This window comes from Mobula hypostoma, chromosome 13 (assembly GCF_963921235.1).
Source record: "Mobula hypostoma chromosome 13, sMobHyp1.1, whole genome shotgun sequence".
In the NCBI taxonomy this organism is placed as follows: Eukaryota; Metazoa; Chordata; class Chondrichthyes; order Myliobatiformes; family Myliobatidae; genus Mobula; species Mobula hypostoma.
In genome coordinates, this window is record NC_086109.1 from 15,035,411 (window position 1) to 15,060,181 (window position 24,771).

The window sequence follows — 24,771 nt, forward strand, 5'->3', positions numbered from 1 at the left end:
AGTCTGTGGTGGTCAGTGCTATCATGTTTGCTGTTGTGTGCTGGGGCAGCAGGCTGAGGGTAGCAGACACCAACAGAATCAACAAACTCATTCGTAAGGCCAGTGATGTTGTGGGGATGGAACTGGACTCTCTAACGGTGGTGTCTGAAAAGAGGATGCTGTCCAAGTTGCATGCCATCTTGGACAATGTCTCCCATCCACTACATAATGGACTGGTTGGGCACAGGAGTACATTCAGCCAGAGACTCATTCCACCAAGATGCAACACAGAGCGTCGTAGGAAGTCATTCCTGCCTGTGGCCATCAAATTTTACAACTCCTCCCTTGGAGAATCAGACACCCTGAGCCAATAGGCTGGTCCTGGACTTATTTCCTGGCATAATTTACATATTACTATTTAATTATTTATGGTTTTATTACTATTTAATTACTTATGGTGCAACTGTAACGAAAACCAATTTCCCTCGGGATCAATAAAGTATGACTATGACCTATGACCTTGACTATATGAAACGATATGAGTCACCTGCTCCTCTCCTCATTCCCTGTCACGCCCACTGTTGAACTTGAATGCATGCGAGGTCATTACGCACGCGTCATCTATGTCAGCGCGGAAAGGAGATCAACTCCTCAAGCTTGCAAATGACGGCGAGCTGAAAAGTATGTTTGACATAACATCTCTGCCGGCATTCTGGATCAAAGTCAAGGCTAAATATCCTGAGATAGCCACGAAAGCACGGAAAACGTTGCTTCCATTTCCAACATATCTCTGCGAAGCGGGGTTTTCTGCAATGAATGCAACGAAAACTAAATTGCGGAATAGACTGGAAATAAGGAACCCCCTTCGAGTATCGCTGTCTCCTATCACCGCTCGATAGGAGCGTGTTGTTGCAGGGAAGCAAACCCAGGGCTCCCACTGATTCAGTGATATTGGTGTGTTGCAATGATTTTATATGTTCGTACGAGGAAAATGTGCGCTGTGTGTTTAATATCCAAAAGTTACTTAAAATGTTATGATGCTATTGACTTATAAGTGACTTATCACTATATTCATGCGAGGAAAATATGTGCTGTGTGTTTAATATTAAATTTGTTAGATAAACCCTTTTAGAAACGAAATTGAGCGTATTAGCCACATTTAAGTAACTTATAGTTGACTTATCACCTTTATTCCGGTCGTGATTAACAACTCCCCCCCACCCCCCCAAGGGTTGCCAACTGTCCTGTATTAGCCGGGCCATCCCGTATATTGGACTAAACTGGTTTGTCCCATATGGGATCTGACGAAGGGTCTCGGCCTGAAACGTCGACTGCGCCTCTTCCTATAGATGCTGCCTGGCCTGCTGCGTTCACCAGCAACTTTGATGTGTGTTGCTTGTCCCATACGGGACCGCCCTTGTCCCGTATATCCCCGGCTAAGGTAGAGCGTTTCTATGAAACCTTTCATGCTGAAATGGTGTAAAGTGAAGAAGCAATTACCATTAATTTATATGGGAAAATTTTTTGAGCATTCCCAGACCCAAAAAACTAACCTAGCAAATCATACCAAATAACACATAAAACCTAAAATAACACTAACATATAGTAAAAGCAGGAATGATATGATAAATATAAAGTCTATATAAAGTAGAAATAATGTATGTACAGTGTAGTTTCATTGAACAGAATCGCCAAAAATGCTTTGTAGAAAAAAATCTGCACGTACACGCATGCGCACACAGGTGCCCACGCAAGGCTTCATGGTCATGGTAGTCTTTCTCGGGGTAAACACAAGTGTTTGACTGCTACTCTTGTCCGTTGGAAACCCAACCACCCACCCCCCCCCCCACCCGGTCGGCCGGTCCGCAAGAATATTGTCAATACTAAACCAGTTTGCAGTGCAAAAAAGTTTGGGGACCCCTGGATTACACAACCTAAATCTTACTTTTCAGTTACAATGTTAAACCTGATGTCCTTCTACCCTTTAGAATTATCCAGAGAAGAACAAAGAGTCCTCCTTCTGTTCTGGCCAACATTTATCTCGCTGCCTGTGTATGAATATGTTGCTGCTTGTCAGATCTTGTTGCTCATCATTTGATTCCTACACTTCCATATACTGTACTTCATCTTCACTGGTGGCAAAATACTTCAATGAGTTGCTTAAAGTGTTCTGTGAGCACAAGGTCATCCTAAATAACATTTGATGCGAATTATATCCTCACATCCAAGCCATGCTATTACAAATTGTTATCCTGAAAGGGTGGTTGGCAAGTTGCTGAAGCCAATAAACTACACAGAACTGATCCCACCACCTAAGGACTCACATTTAAGGATTCTACAACTCATGTTCTCAATTTTTTTCTTTCTATCTGTCCACCCGTCTATCTATCTATCCATTGTACTGTATTTGTGCAGTTTGTCTTCTTTTTCACATTGGTTGTTTGTGGGAAGTTTTTCATCAATTCTATTGTATTTCTTCACTCTACTGTGAATGCCTGCTAGAAGATGAATCTCAGGGTACTGTATTGGGACATACACGTAGTTTGATAATACATTTACTTTGAATTTTGAACTTTGAGAAATACCTAGTGATTTAGAGAAGCTTAATGTAATTAAATAAAATCAACACGGTTTCATGAAAGTAAATGATATTTCTCCAATTTGCTTGAGTTCTTTGAGGTTGAAACAAGAGGGGGCCGCTAGGCTAAGCTGAAGTGGGTTTTTGAAAGGCATTTGACAAAGTACAACATAAAAGGTTAACGTGCAGGTTTGAATCATAAAACATCTGGACAGCAGGGAAATGTTGGTGACCTCTTTGAACCGGAATATTACATTAAAGCTACAACGCAGAAAAGCCACTCAGCCCCTCCTGTTCGTATTGATGACTGAGCGTATTCGACCGTTTCATATGACTGTGGCGGAACTTCCATATTGATACTGTTACGAGAATACACATAAAATTAAGATGTTTGCTGGCCTGGGTTAGCATCAGTGACATCAGCAGTTGGTCTGCCACCTGCCCTCGGGGGAAGGAGAGATAAGGAACAATGGAGCAGCGTCTGGAGATATGTAATGAAGGGACGGGAGAGAGAGCTGTCTGGAGCGGCTCCCCCTTTGAACCCTGAACTGTTTGAAGTGATGGACAGGCGATACCCCAGCAGGGGGATAAAAAGGGACAGGTTTGCTAAGACAGGCACACACGCCACCCGAGGTAACGAGACCCTGGAAGCGGTGCGCCTCTCACGAGTGGGTGAGAAGTATCAGACAACGACCAGGGTGGAAAGGTACGATCAGCAGGAACCCGGTGTGTGTCCGCCCTTGCCTGGGTGCCGGGTTCACTGCAGAGGATCGACCGCATCTGGAGGAGGGGTCACAGTCGGTGACCTCAGGTGACATCACCAAGGACCCGCCCAAAAAGTTGCTTGTGAGCCATCCCGCCGGTCTGTGAGTGAAGCTGTGTCTGAATGATCAGTTGTTCCTGTTCTATCTCTCTCTTCCCCCACCTTGTCTATCGCCATGGCAACGATTACTGCGAACTGAACTTCGAATCACTTTGAAATTTGGTCATTTACCCCTAGACAACGATAGAGCTTGATTGATGCTGTTATCTTAATTCTGTGCACATGTGTGTTTATCATCGCTGAACTGTTGCATTTATTATCCTTTCGATTACTGTGTTGCTTGTTTCTTTAATAAAACTTTCTTAGTTCTAGTACTCCAGACTCCAACTGAGTGATCCATTTCTGCTGGTTTGGCAACCCAGTTACGGGGTACGTAACAATACCCATCTCCTGACCTATCTCTGTGGAGAAGAACAAAAGAAATAAAGGTCAATGAAGAATATGGATTCATAATCCATTCATAATCCATCAATAATCCATTCAATATTTTGCTAAGGATGGTTGTCTTGTTAGGGAACAAATGAAAAGAGCAATAAATAGAGAGAGAGTGGAAACATTTATCCAGGCTGTGAGCTTGAGGAACCCCTCCATCAAAAACTATTCCATGCTTTCTCTTGCTGGATCTCCCTGCTTTTATTGTTTAGAAAAGAGAATGTAGAGGAGAACGGAAATCTGAAACTTGTGTTGAATATACCATAAGAACATAAGACATTAGGCTATTTGGCCCACTGAGTCGGCTGTGCTGTTCCTTATGACTGATTTATTATTCCTGTCAACACCATTCTCTCCCCAACCCCTATCTCCCCAAGATTTGATCGATTTAAGCACCGGGCCGAGTTGGAAAGGTCAGGTACAGGCTGAATCATGACAATAAGGCTCAGGCCTGAGAGCGTATCCAAGTGGCAAAGGGTCTGGATCTGAGAGCGAGGAACAGTCCGAGAGACGGGCCGGTTCAGCTCGCTGCTCCGTGAGGTTTACTTGTTTCTGTGCAGGACTAAGACTGCAGGGATGACTGGCTTTGTCGATATGGTCCCACTTTCGTGAGTTTCAGTTGTTTGCACAATTTATTTCCCTGCACATTGTGTGTTGGATGGTCTTCTTTTTAAAATGGGTCCTATTGGGTTTCTTTGTTTTGCGAAGGAGTCTCTTAAATCGCCTGAGCATACAGGGTATCTGCCTCTACCACCCCATCTCCGTTATAGTTAGGCCCCTCGTATTAACTACTTTCATCCTGGGGATAGAAAAGATTAGCTTTATTTGTCACAAATTTTGTGCTTTAAGCTGTGGAGAACAGTGGGGAGATGGAGAAAACAAGGGAATATCTGGGAAAGGTTGGAGGCCAATATTGTCCAGCAATACATTGCTTGTGGGGCTGTCTAATTCATCGATGAGTGATGGCAGCTACAGAGAGAGAAAAAGGCAAAGAGAATGTACCGGAGCCATAAAGGGCAGAACACTGCAGATGCTGAAAATTTGAAACAAAAAAATTTACTGGAAATACCCGGCAGGTCAGACAGCATCTATTCAGAGGTAAAAACCTGATGTTTCAGGCGAACAGCACTGCAGCATAAGTGGCTAGTTTGGACACAAGCAGGAGAGGCTGGTTATCTGAAATTTGAATTCAGTGCTTCCCCTGAGTATTAAAATGTGCTTCCAGAGGAGCTGAAGTATTGATGCACAAGCTTATATTAGACCATAAGATCATAGGATATAGGAGCAGAATTAGGCTATTTGGCCCATCAAGTCTGCTCTGCCATTTTATCATGACTGATCCAAATTTCCTCTCAACCCCAATCTCCTGCCGCCTTCTTATATCCCTTCATGCCCTGACCAATCAAGAATCTATCAACCTCTGCCTTAAGTATGCATAAAGACTTGGCCTCCCCAATAGCCTGTGGCAAACAATTCCACAGATTCACCACTCTCTGCCTAAAGAAATTCTTTCTCATCTCCGTTCTAAAAGGACGCTGCCCTATTCTGAGGCTGAGTCCTCTGGTCTTAGACTCTCCCACCATAGAAAACACCTTCTTCACATACACTTTATCAAGGCCTTACACCATTTTATTGGTTTCAATGAGGTCACCCCTCATTCTTCTGAATTCCAGTGATTACAGGCCCAGAGCCATCAAATGCTCTTCATATGACAAGCCATTCAGTCCTGGAAAATTTTTCATGAACCTCCTATGAACCCTCTCCAGTGTCAGCACGTCATTTCTAAGATAAGGGGCCCAAACCTGCTCACAATACTCCAAGTGAGACCTCACCAGTGCTTTATAAAAGTCTCAACATTACATCCTTGCTTGTATATTCTAGTCCTCTTGAAATGAATGCTAACATTGCATTTGCCTTCCTCACCACAGAGTCAACCTGCAAAGTAACCTTTAGGGAATCCTGCACAAGGTCTCCCAAGTCCCTTTGTACTTAAACTTTTTGTATTATCTCTCCATTTAGAAAGTAGTCAATCCTTTTATTTCTTCTACTGAAGGGCATGACCACACACTTCCTGACACTGTATTCCATCTGCCATTTCTTTGCCCATTCTCCTAATCTGTCTAAGTCCTTCTGTAGCCTTTCTACTTCCTCAAAACTACTTGGCCCTTCCACCTATCTTCATATTGTCTGCAAACTTTGCAACAAAGTTATCAATTCCATCATCCAAATCATAGACAGGTCACATAAGAGGAACTGGTCCCAACACAGACCCCTGTGGAACACCAATAGTCACCAGCAGCCAGCCAGAAAAGACTCTCTTTATTCCCACTATTTGTCTCTTGCCAATCAGCCATTGCTTTATCCGTGCTAGGGCTTCATTGAACATTGTAGGAGGTCAAAGGAAGATTGGTTGGAGTGGGAGTGGGATGGAGAATTGACAGGCAATTGAAAGCCCAGGATCTGCTCTGTGGAGTGAAGGAGCTCTCAAAACGATCATCCAATCTATGGTTGGTTTCTGCAAGTACTGCAGACCACCCTTTCAGCATCCCAAAAAAACACACACACACACACTAGACTGAAAGAAGGGAATTGCTGCTTCATCTGGCATGACTGCTGTGCAAGGACAGGTTCTCCATCTTGTCACAGGTATTACCTTTCTTCTCTCTACCTTGTTCTCTCACCTTTTCACATCTGGTGAAGGGCTTGTTTGTTTCAAGCAACACACACAAAATGCTGGTGGAACACAGCAGGCCAGGCAGCATCTATAGGAAGAGGTACAGTCAACGTTTCAGGCCGACACCCTGCGTTGCTTGAATTTCCAGCATCTGCAGATTTCCTCGTGTTTGGGCTTGTTTGTTTGTTCGTTATGTGCCATGCTCTATGACATAGGTGATCACGGTCTTTCTATGATCATGATTGTTCTTGGCAAACTCTACAGAAGTGGGTTGCCATTGCCTTCTCCTGGGCAGCGTCTTTACAAGACGGGCGACCCCAGCCATTATCAATACTCTTTAGAGATTGGCTGCCTGATGTCAGTGTCAGATAACCGGGACTTGTGGTATGCACCGGCTGCTCACGTGACCACCACCTGCTCCCATGACTTCTCAAGACCCTGATTGGGGGGTGGGGGGTGAAAGCAGGTGCAGCATCCAAGGGTGACCTACAGGCTCGCTGAGGAAAGATGTGCCTTTGGTACAGACATAGCTCCACCCTGCCACCCGAGGGTGAAAGGTTAACAACCTGAAATACTGAATTACTTTTACTTTTTTTATTTAGAGATACAGTGCGGTGACAGGCCCTTCCGGCCCAATGAGCCTGCACCATCCGGTTACACCAATAAACCTACTAACCCGTACGTCTTTGGAACGTGGGAGCAAGCCAGAGCACCCAGAGGAAAGCCACGTGGTCACGGGGAGAACGCACAAGCTCCTTTCAGACTGTGACGGGAATTGAACTTGGGTCCCTGGCGCTGTAATGCTGTTATGCTAACCACTACACTACTGTGCCGCTAACGCAGTTTTCCTCTCCATGGATGCTGTTGAGCTGCGGAGTATTTCTAACATTTCGCATCATATTTTAGATTTCCAAGTTGTGTATTTTTTTCGACATCTTGGAGCTGCTTCTTAACGTTAGTGATCCTGAATCTGTGGTAGTGGTGTCTTCAGGAAAACCCTGAGGTACATTATCCACTTGGTCCTTCTCATTGAAATCAGGTTTGAAAACAATACACTTACTAAATATCAGAAGGCTCAGATTGAGTGGACATGGAGAGGGTATTTCCTATCATGGTTGAGTCTAGGATTAGAGGGCACGGCCTCAGAATAGAAGGATGTCCCTTTCAAATGGAGATGAGAGGGTATTTCCTTCGCCGAAGGGTGGGTGAAGCTGTGGTATTTATCACCACAGAGTACAGCAGGGACTAAGTCTTGGCTATATTTAAAGCGGAGGTTGACAGGTTCTTGATTAGTAAGTGTATCAAAGATTATTGGGAGAAGGCAGGACAATGGTGTAGAGAGGGAAAGTAAATCAGCCACGACTGAGTGGCAGAGCAGACTTAATGGGCCAAGTAGCCCAATTCTTCCCCTATGTCTTATGGTCTTATGGTATTAAGGTCTTAACTTTTGAACCTAAAACTGAAGTTCCAGCTCCTCAGAATTCAATTCAAATTCTGAGTTGAAGATTTATTTAGTTTATTTGGAATACAGCATGGAGTTGGCCATTCTGGCCCTGCGAGCAACTCCCGACAACCACGATTTAACACTAACCCAAACACGGGACAATTTACAATGACCAATTAAACAAACTGGTACGCCTTTGGACTGTGGGAGGAAACTGGAGCACCCAGGAAAACCCAGGCAATCCGTGGGGAGGACGTACAGACTCCTTACAGAAGACACTGGGATCTGGTGTCCCAAGCTGTAATAGCACCGTGCTAACTGCTATACTACCATGGCACCCTTTGATTATTTAATGTCATTTCCAGTTCACAAGCGTAAAGGGGAATGAAATAATTGTTACTCCAGCTCTGACGCAGAACAGAAGTAGCACAATAAGATAAAGAACACAATAATTAAAAAACAGAATAAATATAAATACATAAGATAGCTTATATACACAGATTGATTGTATGTCTATAAAGTGCCGCTTGGCACAGAAGTGTGTGTACATAAGATGACTGACAGGAAATGACCAAGTTGTAACGTGGAGTAGACAATGCAAGATGTGCTATTGATAAAGCTTACTGATGTCGACAAAGCACACCCACAATGCTCGGCAGAACATAACAAGCAACAAAACAAACCTTTTTCCTGCCTCCCTCCCACCCATCCACACACACATGGAGAGTCCTCCAACTCCAGCACAGTCCAGCAGCTTCCAGCACAGCCAAGCAGCCTCCAGTCAGGGTTCAGTCATTGAGCTTTGAAGACTGGACTTGCAATCAATCATGGGCCTCTGATCTTCGGTCTTGGCCCCTGTTCTAGCCAATGAACACAAGATGAACTGCAGGCTCAAACTCCGGGTGCTCTAACTGACTGGTCCTTGTGCCTCATCTTGAGTGATGGAGTTAAGCTCATTAAACCTGGAAGCTAGCCAGCTGGAGCTGGCTTCCTGATGCTTATAAACCTTCTGGCTTAGCTCCCCTCGTTTTACATCCAATGCAATATCCTCCAACAAATTTAAATTTCCTCTCTTCTGCTTCTGAACTCAGGTTGATACTGAGTTCAGGCCAAGCTGCTTCTGTAGAAACAGTGAACTCTGGCTCTGACTTCTCGTGCTATCTCATGCCCAATTAAAGTGGGATAATTAGGAACTGAAAAGTGAGTTGGTCTTAACACTAACGTTTAATTTTTCATGCCAGGGCTCAGGCCCATCCAGAACTGCCATGTCCTTTTTAATCTTAGTAAGGCTGCAACATGTTATTGAAATAATACTGGGTCGGATTAGCAAATGAGGGCTTATTTATAGAAATACAACTTGTTGCCAAACAATGCAGGGATATAGGTTAGAGCTGAGAATTATTGCCTAACACCACAGCTGGCTCATGTTCAAGAAGTCACTCCCATGAAGGCTGAGTGGTATCATGAAATAGCTATGGTACCAGTAGTGCGATCACTTGAGTCCAGTGTAATGTTCTCCTGAGGGAGCCATTCCCTTAGGGAATAATCTATTGTGTCCATTGGGTGGGTCCTCAGGTGTCTTGAGAGGCCGATTCAGAATCCACATGTTCTTGTGCAGTGTGGGCCCGAGTAAGCTGTGGCTGTGGTTAACGGTTGAGTCTTTCGGTTGTTCATCCCCTCCTTTCACGACTGCCGCTTGTTTCCTGTGTTACGTACCCCGTAACTGGGTTGCCAAACCAGCAGAAATGGATCACTCAGTTGGAGTCTGGAGTACTAGAACTAAGAAAGTTTTATTAAAGAAACAAGCAACACAGTAATCGAAAGGATAATAAATGCAACAGTTCAGCGATGATAAACACACATGTGCACAGAATTAAGATAACAGCATCAATCAAGCTCTATCGTTGTCTAGGGGTAAATGACCAAATTTCAAAGTGACTCAAAGTTCAGTCCAGTTTTAGTAGTTCAGTTCGCAGTAATCGTTGCCATGGCGATGGACAACATGCGGGGAGAGAGAGAGAGAACAGGAACAACTGATCATTCAGCACAGCTTCACTCACAGACCGGCGAGATGGCTCACAATCAGCTTTTGGGCGGGTCCTTGGTGATGTCACCTGAGGTCACCGACTGTGACCCCTCCTCCAGATGCGGTCGATCCTCTGCAGTGAACCCGGCACCCAGGCAAGGGCGGACACACACCGGGTTCCCGCTGATCGTACCTTTCCACCCTGGTCGTTGTCTGATACTTCTCACCCACTCGTGAGAGGTGCACCGCTTCCAGGGTCTCGTTACCTCGGGTGGCGTGTGTCCCTGTCTTAGCGAACCTGTCCCTTTTTATCCCCCTGCTGGGGTATCGCCTGTCCATCACTTCAAACAGTTCAGGGTTCAAAGGGGGAGCCGCTCCAGACAGCTCTCTCTCTCCCACGTCCCTTCATTACACATCTCCAGACGCTGCTCCATTGTTCCTTATCTCTCCTTCCCCTGAGGGCAGGTGGCAGACCACTTGCTGATGTTACTGATGCTAACCCAGGCCAGCAAACATCTTAATTTTTATGTGTATTCTCGTCACACCTGCGGCACAGAGGAGGCCATTCCCATGTAGCGCAGCTCCCTAGTTTTCTGACAGGTGAATCCACTGAGTGCAATTTCTTCCCAGTTTCCAGATGTAATGTTGAATTTGTGTCACTTTGGATACCGCTGGGGAGGGGAGGGGGTAAGCTAGCGGGTCACAGCAGCAGCCAGGCCAGTGGCACCGTGGCTGAATCCGAGGCTTAGCAGGGAAGGGTAAAGTCAGGTATGTCGATAAGGATAAGAAGCTTGTAGTTACGGGGATGGACAAGAGATTCTGCGACTGCGAAAGGGACACCATGATGGTGTGTTGCCTCCCAGGTGCTAGGGTCCAGGATGTCTCGGAGCAGCTGAGGAAGATTCTCAAGTGGGATAGTGAGCAGCCAGATGTCGTGGTATACATTGGCACCAATGACATAGGTAAGAAAGTTAAGAGGTCTTACGCAGTCAGTTGCGGGAGTTAGGGAAGAGGCTGCAGAGCAGAACCCCTAAGGTATTAATCCCTGGATTATTCCCAGTAACGCGTGCTAGTCAGGGCAGTAATAGGATGATGGTGCAGATGAATGAGTGGGTGAGGAAATGGTACAAGGGACAGGGTTTCAGATTCCTGGATCATTGGGATCTCTTCTGAGGAAGATACGGTATAACCTGCATAAAAAAAAAAGATGGGTTACACCTGAACCTATGGGAGACCAATATCCTTGCAGGCAGGTTTGCTAGATGGTTTAAACTAATTTGGCAGGGGGATGGAAACCAGGGTGATAGGGCTGAGGATGGGATAGTTAGTACACAAGTAGGCATGTTGTGTAGTGAGACTGTGAAGAAGGACAGGCAGATGATAGGGCAAAATAGCAGTCAGTGGGATGATTTGAAGTGTAACATGAGGGCAAAATTGAAAAGGATAATGACTACAGGGCTGAAAGTGTTATATTTGACTGCACACACTATGCAGAATAAGATAAATGATCTTGCAGTGCAGATAGAGATCGGCCGGTATAACGTTGAGGGCATCACTGTGTTGTGGCTGAAAGACAATCATAGTTGTGAGCTAAGCGTCAGAGGATATACCCTGTATTGGAAAGACAGGCAGGTAGGCAGAGGGGATGGGGTGCTCTGTTGATAAAAGAAGCCAAATCCTCAGAAAGAAGTGACATAGGATTGGAAAATGTAGAATCCATGAGGGCAGAGTTAAATTACAAGGGGAAAAAGACACTGATGGGAGTTATACGCAAACCTCCAAATGATAGCCAGAATCTGGGATGCATATTACATTGGGACATAGAAAAAGCATGTAAAAGGGGCAATATTACTACAGTCATGGGGGGGGGGTGCGGTTTCAACATGCAGGTAAACTGGGAAAGTCAGGATGGTGCTGGATCCCAAGAGAAGGGATTTGTCGTGTCTATGAGATGGCTTTTTAGAGAAGCTTGTGGTTCAATCCACCAGGGGAAAGGTAATTCTGGGTGTTGTGTAGTGAACCAGATTTGATTAGAGAACTTAAAGTAAAGGAACTCTCAGTGATCATAATATGATATAACTCACTCTGCAGTTTCAGGAGAATCTAAAATCGGATGTATCAGTATTACAGTGGAGTAAAGGGTATTACAGAGGAATAAGAGAGGAACTGACCAAAGTTGATTGGAAGGGGTCGCTAGCAGGGATGACAGCAGAACAACAATGGCTGGATTTTCTGGAGGCAAATCAGAAGATGCAGGATAGATGCATTCTAAAAATGAAGTATTCTAAAGGGAGAATGAGGCAACCGTGGTTGTCAAGGGAAGTCAAAAGACAGCATAAAAGGAAACGAGCAGGAAGAAATATAACAAAAATTAATGAGAAGTTAGAGGTTTGGGAAGATTTTAAAAACCAACAGAAGGTAGCTACAAAATGCCATGAGGAGAGGAAACATGAAATATGAAGGTAAGCTAGCTAATAACATAAGACAGGATACCAAAAGATTGTTCAGATATATAAAGAGTAAAAAGAGAGGTGAGAGTAAATATCGGACCACTCGAAAATGAGGTAGTAATGGGGGAACAAAGAAATGGCGGATGAACATAATAAGTATTTTGCATCAGTCTTCACTGAGGAAGGCACTGCAGTATGTCAAAAATTTGAGAGTGTTGTGGGCAGATGTGAGTATAATTGCTATTACCAGGGAGAAGGCAATTGGAAAGCTGAAAGGTCTGAAGATAGGTAAGTTAACTGAAATATTGTAGAGGTATTAGTAATGACCTTTCAAGAATCAGTAGATTCTGGAATGTTCTGGAGGAAAGGAAAATAACAAATGTACTCCACTGTTTAAGAATGGAGGGAGGCAGAATGAAGGAAATAATAGACCAGCTAGCCTGATTTCAATGGTTGGGAGATGTTGGAATACATTATTAAGGATGAGTTTTTGAGGTACTTGGAGGCTCATGATAAAATAGAGAAAGATCCACATGGATTCCGTAAGGGGAAATCTTACCTGACAAATCTATTGGAATTCTTTGAAGAAATAAGAAGTAGGATAGACAAAGGAGAGTCAGTGGATGTTGTTTTCTTGGATTTTCAGAACAGAATTTCCTTTTGGAACAGAGCTGAGGAGGAGTTTATTCGGCCAGAGGTGGTGAATCTGTGGAATTCAGTGCCACAGAAGGCTGTGGAAGCCAAGTCATTGGGTATATTTAAAGTGGAGGTTAATAGGTTATTGACTAGTCAGCTTTTCAAAGGTTTCTGGGAGAATGGGGTCCATCAGCCATGATGGAATGACCAAGCAGACTTTGTGGGACAAATGGCCTAATTCTGCTCCTATATCTTATATCATATGGTCATATTTCTTCAGGCTAATTTTGATGTTTTCTTTGAAGCATTTCCTTTGCCCACCAGGTGCTTGCTGACCTTCTTTTAACTGGAAAGATCCCTTTAGGGGGAATGAGGTAGGCATCCAAATGACATAACCTTTCCATCAGAGTTGGTACTACTTTATTGTGGTGGAGATACTGGGAGATGCCGTTCTTGTGTAACCCTCTCAATGTGGCTCGTAACAAATTAGGCTCATTAGTTATCCCTGGCCAGCAGCTACGTGACTCAGCGATGCACGGATACGGTGCAACGGCCTTCTCCAAAAAGCAACGCATGTCCAGTGTCAGCATGATTCGGGTTCAACCAAACACTAAAGTTGGAATGTTCCCTCGTGGGAATGCAAGTTATGGTGAATGCTGATTAAATACCGGTCCATGCAAAAGTTATCACTCACCAGGAAATAACAGAACTTACACTGGCATAAACTTAAAATGGAAGTATACTTACAAATATTTCAACATTAACAATTAACAAAAAAAGGGCCCATTACAATTAAACCAATCTATAATGTGTACATAAACATCGGAGCTCATTGCTGGGTAGTCGGGCGCTTCGCTTCAATTACTCACGGCGCTGAACCCACGTTCTGCGTAAAAGACACCAGCAAGAATTTGAACTTCCCTCGAAGTCCATTACGAACTAAATGGCTAAATAGGAAGTATTGGCACTTCCTCCGTGGAGCCATTCGTCTGCATAAAGTGCGTCTTACAATGGCGTCTGTCCTTTGGACAGGGTTCCACGAGTATCTTCCATTGTCTCTGCTCTACACTGCATTTCTTCTCCAACTCATGCAAAAAGCCCTTCCCCCAAAACCTATGTTCTCCTAGAAACCAGATGCTGCCAATCTCTCTCGAATGCGCCTTGGCAATCCACTGGATGGAATGTTATCAAGACAAACCTGATTGGCTGACACAATATTCCTAAACTGATTAAATGACTTCTTATCTTAACAGAAACCAAAAATACTGGCAGTAACACACAGTGTTTTCTAGAAAAGCTGCAGGAAGTAAAATGCGTGGCATGCAAAAGTTTGGGCACCCCGGGTCAAAATTTCTGATACTGTGAATAGCTAAGCAAGTAAAAGATGACCTGATTTCCAAAAGGCATAAAGTTAAAGATGACACATTTCTTTAATATTTTAAGCAAGATTACTTTTTTATTACCATCTTTTACAGTTTCAAAATAACAAAAAAGGAAAAGGGCCCGAAGAAAAAGTTTGGGCACCCTGCATGGTCAGTACTTAGTAACATCCACTTTGGCAAGTATCACAGCTTGTAAGAGCTTTTTGTAGCCAGCTAAGAGTCTTTCAATTCTTGTTTGGGGGATTTTTGCCCATTCTTCTTTGCAAAAGGCTTCTAGTTCTGTGAGATTCTTGGGCCGTCTTGCACGCACTGCTCTTTTGAGGTCTATCCACAGATTTTCAATGATGTTTAGGTCAGGGGACTGTCAGGGCCATGGCAAAACCTTCAGCTTGCGCCTCTTGAGGTAGTCCATTGTGGATTTTGAGGTGTGTTTAGGATCATTATTCTGTTGTAGAAGCCATCCTCTTTTCATCTTCAGCTTTTTTATAGCTGGTGTGATGTTTGCTTCCAGAATTTGCTGGTATTTAATTGAATTCATTCTTCCCTCTAACAGTGACCCTGTGCCACTGGCTGCAACACGAGCCCAAAGCATGATCGATCCACCCCCGTGCTTATCAGTTGGAGAGTTGTTCTTTTCATGAAATTCTGCACCCTTTTTTCTGCAAACATACCTTTGCTCATTGCGGCCAAAATTCAGCGTCAGAACTTTGCAAAGGAACATCTAAACAAGCCTGATGCATTTTGGAAACAAGTCCCGTGGACTGATGAAATTAAAATAGAACATTCAGTTGATACACAAGCTAGGGCAGCAGAATATGGAGAGCAAGCTGTTGCCCATGCAGCAGGTTCCCCCTCTCCATGCAGCTGATGAATCCAAAGGTACGGCAGAGATCCAAACAGCGGTGTGGCAGGAGTTGCCAGTCGGCATTGCGCTCAATATAGGACTGCCTCAGGGACTCCCACTACAGATTTTTCCCTCAGGGCATTAAATGTAGAAGGTGACTTGGACAGACCAAAGGCCAAATTATCCTTTCTTGTCTTTGGGGAGCTTTAGATCAGAGCTGAATAAACCATTCACCAATGATACAAGAATCAGTTTGACCTTTAAATAGGGTCTTATGGTTGATTTAATCGTGGTTGCATCTCCATTTCCTGGATTTTATTTGTAAGTAGATCTCACCAAGCCTGGGAATGGATCTCACTTCTTCCAGGCCCAGAAGGCACTTCTGGCAACTTGCAAAAGAGATGGTTGAAAATAATCTCATAAAACAGGTTCTGCTTGAGCTAGAGCAGTTGATGGGGAGAAAGGAGCATGCAAAGGAGTCAATTACCATGTCTAATCATCCAAGTACTCAGAAAATATTTACAGGGCTGTTGGATCTGGGGATGTCATGAGCCAGAAATTCTTCAAAAATCAAGAATGAGGCGTAAGCTTAGGAATTACCATTGTTTCATTAGGGGTTATAAGAACAGATAATGAACAAAGAGCAAAGAAAGGTCGAAAACAAAGCACAGAGAAAAAAGAAATTGAGGTTGTCTTACAGAAACTAAATAGATAAAAAAACATTCCAGTGATAAGAAATAACCTATGAAACAGTTAGGTTCAGTGGTATGACACAGCCTGCAGAGGAAGTACAGAATTAGCTATAGTACAATTACTGAAAATTCACTGAACAATTAAACACAAACAGGTGATTATATACAAATCTAAGCAAGCATAAAGTAAATTAAACTTCAAGAAAAATAACAATTTTATATTTTAATCCAACAGGGCTACAGGGAAAGAAGAGTGGAGTGAAACCAACTAATAATCTGTTTCATAATAGACTCCTGGGCGAGTGGCAGACGTTGCCCTACCAGTCACTAAAAAGGTACATCAGTAAGATATTTTGCATAGGGTGGATTTACTGTATATGTTCATCTATGCTTTCTGAATCAATTTTTATGACAGGGCATTAGGTTAATTAATTGATGCTGCACACATTGTTATCTTTCCAATTAGCATCACTGCTATTCTCCTAATAATCAATTAACTACAGTATAGTGGAAAAACTAAAATAAAACAGTTGCCACTATGGAATTGTTCTCCTTGCATGATGCACCCCCAGCTCCAATGATTGCTCCAAAGGTTGAATCATTTATTTGATCCTTTATTAGCAATTAGCAAACATATGGTCTTGAAGCGACCAACTTAAGCATACTCAAGCATTATTCAGCGTTATCTCAGTGGTCAGTAAAAGATACGGCCTCCACGGTTCCAAGCTACAAACATCCACAAAATAAGCAAGGATATGGAACTTATTTCCTTCACTTTTGCCACGCCCCCACTCATGTGAGCAGTTAACATAATAACCATAAAAAATGCTCAACACAGTATACAAAGCAGATAGAGAACAGACACATGGCTCCTACAGTAACTAATTATGGTATAGATCCTTATGCTTTTGGCCTTTAACACTTCATCTTCTCTTTACCCTGCCCTCTCGTCAGAACTCCTTCCTCCATTCCGCACCTTCTTGTACTTACTACCTTTTACTGTTCGAGCAAGTAGTATTCACTGGAAAAATATGATGGTTTGTTTATTACCTTTCAGGATCCTGATCAGTGCCAGCAATGTATGGACTTCATAGAAATCAACAGATTCCTTTTTATGATGATCACCACTCACTCGACAAGTACGTCTCTGAATCTCAATGAACAGCTGAAGAAGCATGTTCACAAAATGTTGTTCTGGGTTTGTTATTGATCTATTATTGTCACATGTACCAAGCCTTGCATACTGTTCCTTCAGTTCAAATCATTAAACAGTGCATGAGGGAGAACAATAACAATGCAGAATAAAGTGTAACAGCTACAGGGAAAGTGCAGTACAGGTAAAGAGTAAGATGGAAAATCATAACAAAGTATGATTTTTTTTTTAGAAATTTAGAACATTTTTTTAGAAATGACCTGGATATTGAAGTGCAGTGTAAAATTTCAATATTTGCTGATAATACCAAACTTGGGAGCTGGTGAGGATTCATTGACCAGCAACGAGACATAAAATAGGCTAGCGGAATGAGAAGTCTAGTTGCAGGTACAATTTAATAGAGTACGAGCTTCAAAGGTTATGGGGGGAAGGCAGGAGCATGGGGTAGAGAGGAAAAATCAATTAGCCACGATCGAATGGCAGAGCTACTGGATGGGCTGAATGGCCTAATTTTGCTCCCATGTCTTATGGAAATGTGAGGTCACGCATTTTGGCAGAGGAATGGGAAGAGGCAAGGCAGACTTAATTGGCATTGTTCGAAAGAGTCTGCTAGATAAGGAGTCTTGGAGACTTATGTTCATAAGACCATAAGACATAGGGACAGAATTTGCCATTCAGCCTATCGAGTCTGCTCCACCATTTCATCATGGCTGATTTATTTTCCTTCTCAACCCCATTTTCCCTGCCTTCTCTTCATAACCTTTGATGCCGTTACTAAGAACCTATCAACCTCTGCTTTAAATATACCCAATGACTTGGCCTCCACAGCCTTCCGTGGCAATGAATTCCACAGATTCATCATCCTCTGGCTAAAGAAATTCCAACTCATATCTGTTCTAAGTGTTGAGGTTGTGCTCTCTGGTCCTAGTTCTCCCCACAATAGGAAACATCCCCTCTACATCCACTTGAACTAGGCCTTTCAGTATTTGATCTTTTTTCTCATGGTAAAGGCACCAAAAACAAAAGGGTGTAGCCTTAAGGTGAGTGGATGGAGTTTTAAAAGGATTGGAAAGGATTTTTTTCACACAGAGAATGGTTGATATCTGGAACTTGCTACCAGAGGAAGTGGACAATTAGATACAATCACTACATTTAAAAGACATTTAGACAGGCACTTACATAAGCAAGGCATAAACACAAAATAATCTGCAGATGCTGGGATCAAAGCAACACTCACAACGCGCTGGAGGAACTCAGCAGGTCCGGCAGCCTCCGTGGAAACGATGAGTTCCCCCACCTTCTTTATAGGGTCTCTGCCCCTTTTCCCTCTTCAGTCCTGACGAAGTGTTCCGGCCCAAAACATCGACTCATCGTTTCCACGAATGCTGCCCGACCTGCTGAGTTCCTCCAGCGTGTTGTGAGTGTTGCTTACGTAAGCAAGGCGCAGGAGGATACAAACCTGATGCAGGGAAATGGTATTAGTGTAGATGGGCAAGAAAGTCAGCATGGATGTGTTGGGCTGAATGGCCTGTTTTCATGTTTTAAAATCATGGATGAAAGGGTAGTGGTTTAATCTCTTCTAAACATTTTATTTTTCTGTTTCTAGTGTGCCCCTATCTGAAAAATCTGCATTCCACAGAACTCAAAGTGTTGGCAACAGACCAAATGCAAAGGCCATTTATCGTAAGTGATGGATTGGTTTTTACCTGTTTGAGAGTTTACAATGATAATAACGTTGAAGCCCCTGCTTATGGAGATCTTTTATTGACGCATATGTCTAACATTCAGTAATTTGACTCTCCTATGACAATGAAGACTTTCTTTTCAAATTACAAGCACAAAGTCTTTGGTTCTCACTAACCCCCAGCACATCCCACTACTCGAAACCCAGAACCCACACATAAGCCATTGGATGCCAGCTGCAGTTGCTTGGTCTTTATTTGGTGATAGAAAATGCTTATCACTTAGTTCACATCTTACTATAGGCTTGGGTGTTGACTGTGTCCTCGCCTGCGTCGGGATAGACAGTTTCACTCTCTCAAGAAATACATGAAGAATTCTGGATTGTGCGATCATAGTTCTTTCTACCTGTGAAAATATTACGGAGAGAAGGTCAGCTTTGGAGAGGTAGGTTCTCGGCATTGAGATGATTTGTATTGAATAAGTACCATTATGGAATATATGGATCCATAATAGATAGATACTTTATTGATCCCAAAAGAAATCAATATTCCTTTGGGAATTACAGTGTTACAGTAGTATTACAAGTGCACAGATATAAATATTAGAAGAGAAGTAGAAATAATAAAAAATAAGTTACCTCAGTCTAACAGGAAGGGTTCGTCACTTCCCCAGCTATATGTTGACTCATTATAGAGCTTAATGGCTGAGGCTAAGAATGACCTCATATAGCGCTCTTTGGAGCAGGGCAGTTGACTTAGTCCATTACTACAAGTGCTCCTCTGTTCAGCCAAGGTGGCGTGCAGGGAGTGAGAAACATTGTCCAGAATTGTCAGGATTTTCTGTAGGGTTCTTTGTTCTACCACATCATCCAGTGTGTCCAGTTTGACTCCTGTAACAGAGTCAGCCTTTCTAATCAGTTTATTGAGCCTGTTGGCTTCTCCCGTGTTGATGCCATTGCCCCAGCACACCACCGCATAGAAGATTGGTAGAATCTCCATTTGCTCGCACTCCTTGATGCCCGACTCTGTAGAATACTGACAGATGGAGCTCTGGACATCAATCAGTAATGCAGGATGCTGCATGTCTATGTGGTATGGAAGCTGCACTGCGGTGGACAGTAATGCCTTACAAATGGTAGTTATAACTGGCCAATGCATCACCAGCATCAGCCTATCCACCATCAAGGACATAGATACAGAAAGGTGCCCGATAAAGGCCAGCAATATCACCTTGCTTATGAACCGTTTGTCCCACTCTCATCAGGGATGAGGGTATGTAACATCCTCACCTAGACCCCCTGACTCAAAAGCATTGACCTCCCCCAAGCCATCAGGCTGATCAGCACATCCACGTGTTAACCTGCCCCACCACCACTACATACCCATCACCGAGCGTCACTTGATGTACACACAGTACAATCAATGCATACACCAGTTACTTGTACATTGTGTTTTTGTAGGATTGCTTTGATATTTATATATGTTCTTTTTATTTTGATTTCTTTTATTATGTTCTTTATGCTTATTGTTTTTAAATGCTGCATCAGATCCAGAGTAACAATCATTTTGTTCTTTGCACTTGTGTGCTGAAGAATGACAAAAAGAAATCTTGAATCTTGAATTAGCAAATATTGATAAGTAACTTGTGCTTGATAACACAATTGATATTGGTATTCATTCGTTACTGTCACATGTATCTTCTTCATCTTCGGCTGTCCATCGATTTTGATGTTGACTGAGGCCTGGGCAAGGTTGTATGGAAGACCGGCACTTGCCCATGCAGCAAGTCTCCCCTCTCCACACCACCAATGTTGTCCAAGGGAAGGGCACTAGGAACCATACAGCTTGGCACCGGTGCCGTCGCAGAGCAATGTGTGGTTAAGTGCCTTGCTCAAAGACACAACACGCTGCCTCAGCTGAGGCTCGAACTAGCGACCTCAGATCACTAGACCGATGCCTTAAACACCTGGCCACATGCCAACATGTATCAAAATATAATGGTACGGTTACTTTTGCAAATCAATCAAGCAGTTAATTTCAAATCAAATGGCTCAAATGGTTCAATTTAATATTAGTGAATGAGAGGATTCCGGGAGACAGAGACAGCGTGCGTGGACCTCATGGCGGTCAGGCTGTGGGACGGGGCGCAAGCCAATGTTTGATTTCATTTTGTCAATTAAAGCTTCCATTGTGGGCTGATTAAAGCGATGAGGGAGACTGAAACATCGAGGCGAGTGTAAAGCGTGAGCGGTGGCTGCCTGTCTTTTGTTCACTCTGCTGCTGGAGAGGGGAGAGGATGCCGCTGTGTGTGGAGAGTGTTGCCCAGGTTTTCTGCATTTTGGATGTGGACTTGGACTATAGACTATTTTTTCAGACTTGTAGATTTTTATATTGTGTGTTTTTCACCCAATCTTTCTCGTTTTGCGTGGGGAGAGGGATTTAGGAGTCAATGTGCCTATTGCACATTTGTTCTTTTTTGGGTGGGGAGGTAGGATTTGGGGGTTGATGTTCCTATTCTGTTCTTGTTTGCTATCTCTTTAGTGCAGGAGGAGGTTATTTGGTGATGATGAGCCTTTTGCATTTTTTCCTGTGGGGGGGAGGGGATTTGGGTGTTGATGCCCATGCTGCCTTTCTTTTCTTTCTTGGTTTCATGGCTACCCAGGGAAGAATTATTTCAGAGTTGTATACTTTGATAATAAATAAACCTTTGAATCTTTTGAACCTCTTTTGAACCTTTATACAGCATACAGCCTGAAATTCTTACCCTTCACTGACATCCATGAAACAAAAAACCCCAAAACATAAGTACTTTGAGGTAGTACAAGAGAAAAGAATAATAGAATGTCAAATACAGTGTTATAGTTATAGAGGAAGTGCAGTGTAGGTTGGCAATAAGGTGCAAAGACTGTGATGAGGTAAATTGTGAGCTGAAGAGTACATTGACCTACCTGCCTGGTCAAGTCAAGTCAAGTCATGTCAAGTCAAGTCACTTTTTATTGTCATTTTGACCATAACTGCTGGTACAGTACACAGTAAAAAGGAGACAACTTTTTTCAGGACCATGGTGCTACATGAACAATACAAAAACTACACCGAACTACGTAAAACAACACAAAACTACACTAGACTACAGACCTACCCAGGACTGCATAAAGTGCACAAAACAGTGCAGGCATTACAATAAATAATAAACAAGACAATAGGCACAGTAGAGGGCAGTAGGTTGGTGTCAGTCCAGGCTCTGGGTATTGAGGAGTCTGATGGCTTGGGGGAAGAAACTGTTACATAGTCTGGTCGTGAGAGCCCGAATACTTCAGTGCCTTTTGCTAGATGGCAGGAGGGAGAAGAGTTTGTATGAGGGGTGCGTGAGGTCCTTCATAATGCTGTTTGCTTTACGGATGCAGCGTGTGGTGTAAATGTCTGTAATGGTGGGAAGAGAGACCCTGATGATCTTCTCAGCTGACGTCACTATCCGCTGCAGGGTCTTGCAATCCGAGATGGTGCAATTTGACAATGGTACTCTGTTTGACAAGAGTAGATATCATGGAGGGATCTGACAAGTTGAAAGCCAATGTTCCCTCTAAGGCATACCTGCCCACATGCACACGCCTTTTCTACTAGCGCACAAAAGGTTGTCACACCCTACCTCATTGGCACGTTAAGTACATTTCACAATCCTACACGATCACATTTCCTTTTCCAGTTTCTGACGTGGACGGTGTTGACAACGTGGCATGTGTGATGATTTGTCTGCAGGTTTTAGAGCGGGCTTATCTACACTGATTTTATTGAAGAAATTATTCAGTATGCACATGTTGCCGTTACTGTGCAACAAAAAAAATTGCACAGCGCAAGATTTTTGCGCACAAGTTAGAGGGAACATTGGTTGCAGGTAACATTCCCCTTAGCCATTGCATCACAACTCAATCCTAGACTCAAACAACAGGAATTCTGCAGATGCTGGAAATTCAAGCAACATACATCAAAGTTGCTGGTGAACGCAGCAGGCCAAGCAGCATCTATAGGAAGAGGTGCAGTCGACGTTTCAGGCCGAGACCCTTCGTCAGGTCAGTCTGACGAAGGGTCTCGGCCTGAAACATCGACTGCACCTCTTCCTATAGATGCTGCTTGGCCTGCTGCGTTCACCAGCAACTTTGATGTATGTTGCTTCAATCCTAGACTGTTGCATTTACTCTCCCTTGCATTCTAATCTCTATTTCTCTCTCATCGTACAACAGAGCAAAGAAAAGCCTATGCACAGAAGCTGAGCTCGGTAGATAACCTGATTGAGCACCGTGTTGAGGTTTGTGCCTAGACGTTTTTTCCGATTCTTATTGTTCTTCTATGACAATCAATACTGTAACACTGATGAAGATATTTATTAACAGTATTACATATCAGCTCTGACTCATGACTGTGAAGAGGTTGTAGATTCATTACTGTATATTGACTGTGACAAGCTTATAATCGTAAACTATATGAACAGTAAAAAATGAGAGATATTATACCATAGTACAATTCTGTATGGCAGAAACTTTGTATCTGTGTAGAAAGATGCTTTACAGCCTATGAAATATTGTTCATGATACAGTGAGTTTTATAATTGGGAATATGTCAACCAGTGGGTGATACGGTGGCAGCGGTTCGTGTAATGATACTGCAGTGTACAACTTTGGAATGTGTGAGGGAACTGGAATAGCTGGAGGAAACCCACATAGCCGTGGGGAGAACGCACGAACTCCTTCCAGACAGCAGTGGACTTGAACCAGGATTGTTGATGCTGTAATGATGTTACGCTAACGGCTACTCTACCGTACCGCACAGTGGCCGACATGTTCCCAATTATAAAATTCACCACATCTAGGAAAGTATTTCATAGGCTGTAAAGCTTCTTTCTATATAGGTACAATGTTTCTGCCTTACTGAATTGTGTCTCGGTATGATATCTCCCGTATCTTAAGCTGTGATGCTTCCGAATAAGATGCTTTCCACGGTGCTTTCACAAATCTAGTGCCAGAAGGTGGAGTCGTGCCAAATTGTTTTATTCTGAAAACACAGTACTCCATACAGCAACTGGAACATCAACCACGATTCTTGACGCCCTTCTGCCCAGAGCCAGCACCTGAGCCAAGGCCAAAGCTTAAAAGCCTTCCATTGTAGATTGGTGTCAGGGTTAAGGATAATGGGCTGAGGGAGCAGGGATTCACCTCCATTTGAACACTAGCATCTCCTAGGTTTGACACATCGGGCCAGGGCTTACACTGGGTTTAAGTGGAAGGTGTTGGGCTCACTTCATCATTCAAGTACCCAGTGATCAGCATGTGAGTTCCTGTATGAGGGTCAAGCTGTTAAACATTGCAACGGAGAGGATGTGTTGAGAGTGAAAAATGACCTCCCAGGATTAGCCCGTCAGGGGAAAGAATGTATAACAGTCAATCCAATCTAATATTGGGCAACATGGTAGCGAAGGGGTTAGCACAACAGTACAGGTGACCTGGGTTCAATTCCTGCCACTGTCTATAAGGATTCTGTATGTACTCCTGTTGGGTTTCCCCTGGGTGCTCTGGTTTTCTCCCACAGTCCAAACACATACTGATTGGTAGGTTAATTGGCCTGTGATTAGGCTGGTGATAAATCAAAGGCCGGAAGTACCTATTCTCCACTGTATCTCAATAATAACAAAAAATTAGTGGTAGATCTCCAGATGGGAGAGGTTTCATAGAAAAGACAAGAACAGAATCAGAAACAGAATGAGGTGTGTTATCACTGACAGATGCCGTGAAATCTATAGTTTTGTGGTAGACATAAAAATAACTATAAGTTACAATAAGAAATATAAAAATATAAACATGTTATGCAAAAAGAGGGCCAAATAGTGAGGTAGTGTTCACGGGTTTATGTACGGTCTGTTCAGAAACCTGACGGCGGAGGGGGAAGAAGCGGAGCCTAAACCATTAGCTAAAGCTATGTGTGCGA

At 43.3% G+C, this 24,771-nt stretch overlaps 1 protein-coding gene across 3 annotated transcripts in view; it reads left to right on the forward strand.

Annotated features, from left to right (window-relative positions):
* The window catches only part of LOC134355449 (epidermal growth factor receptor kinase substrate 8-like protein 3), a 75,204-nt gene that overhangs the window by 6,894 nt on the left and 43,539 nt on the right, over positions 1 to 24,771 (forward strand). For all 3 annotated transcript variants that reach the window (XM_063065356.1, XM_063065355.1, XM_063065354.1), the window contains exons 2-5: positions 16,196 to 16,295; positions 17,018 to 17,099; positions 18,720 to 18,796; positions 23,034 to 23,098. In XM_063065356.1, coding sequence (XP_062921426.1) covers positions 17,038 to 17,099; positions 18,720 to 18,796; positions 23,034 to 23,098 — 204 coding nt within the window. In that variant the 5' untranslated portion in view covers positions 16,196 to 16,295; positions 17,018 to 17,037. The remainder of the gene's footprint in view (positions 1 to 16,195; positions 16,296 to 17,017; positions 17,100 to 18,719; positions 18,797 to 23,033; positions 23,099 to 24,771) is intronic.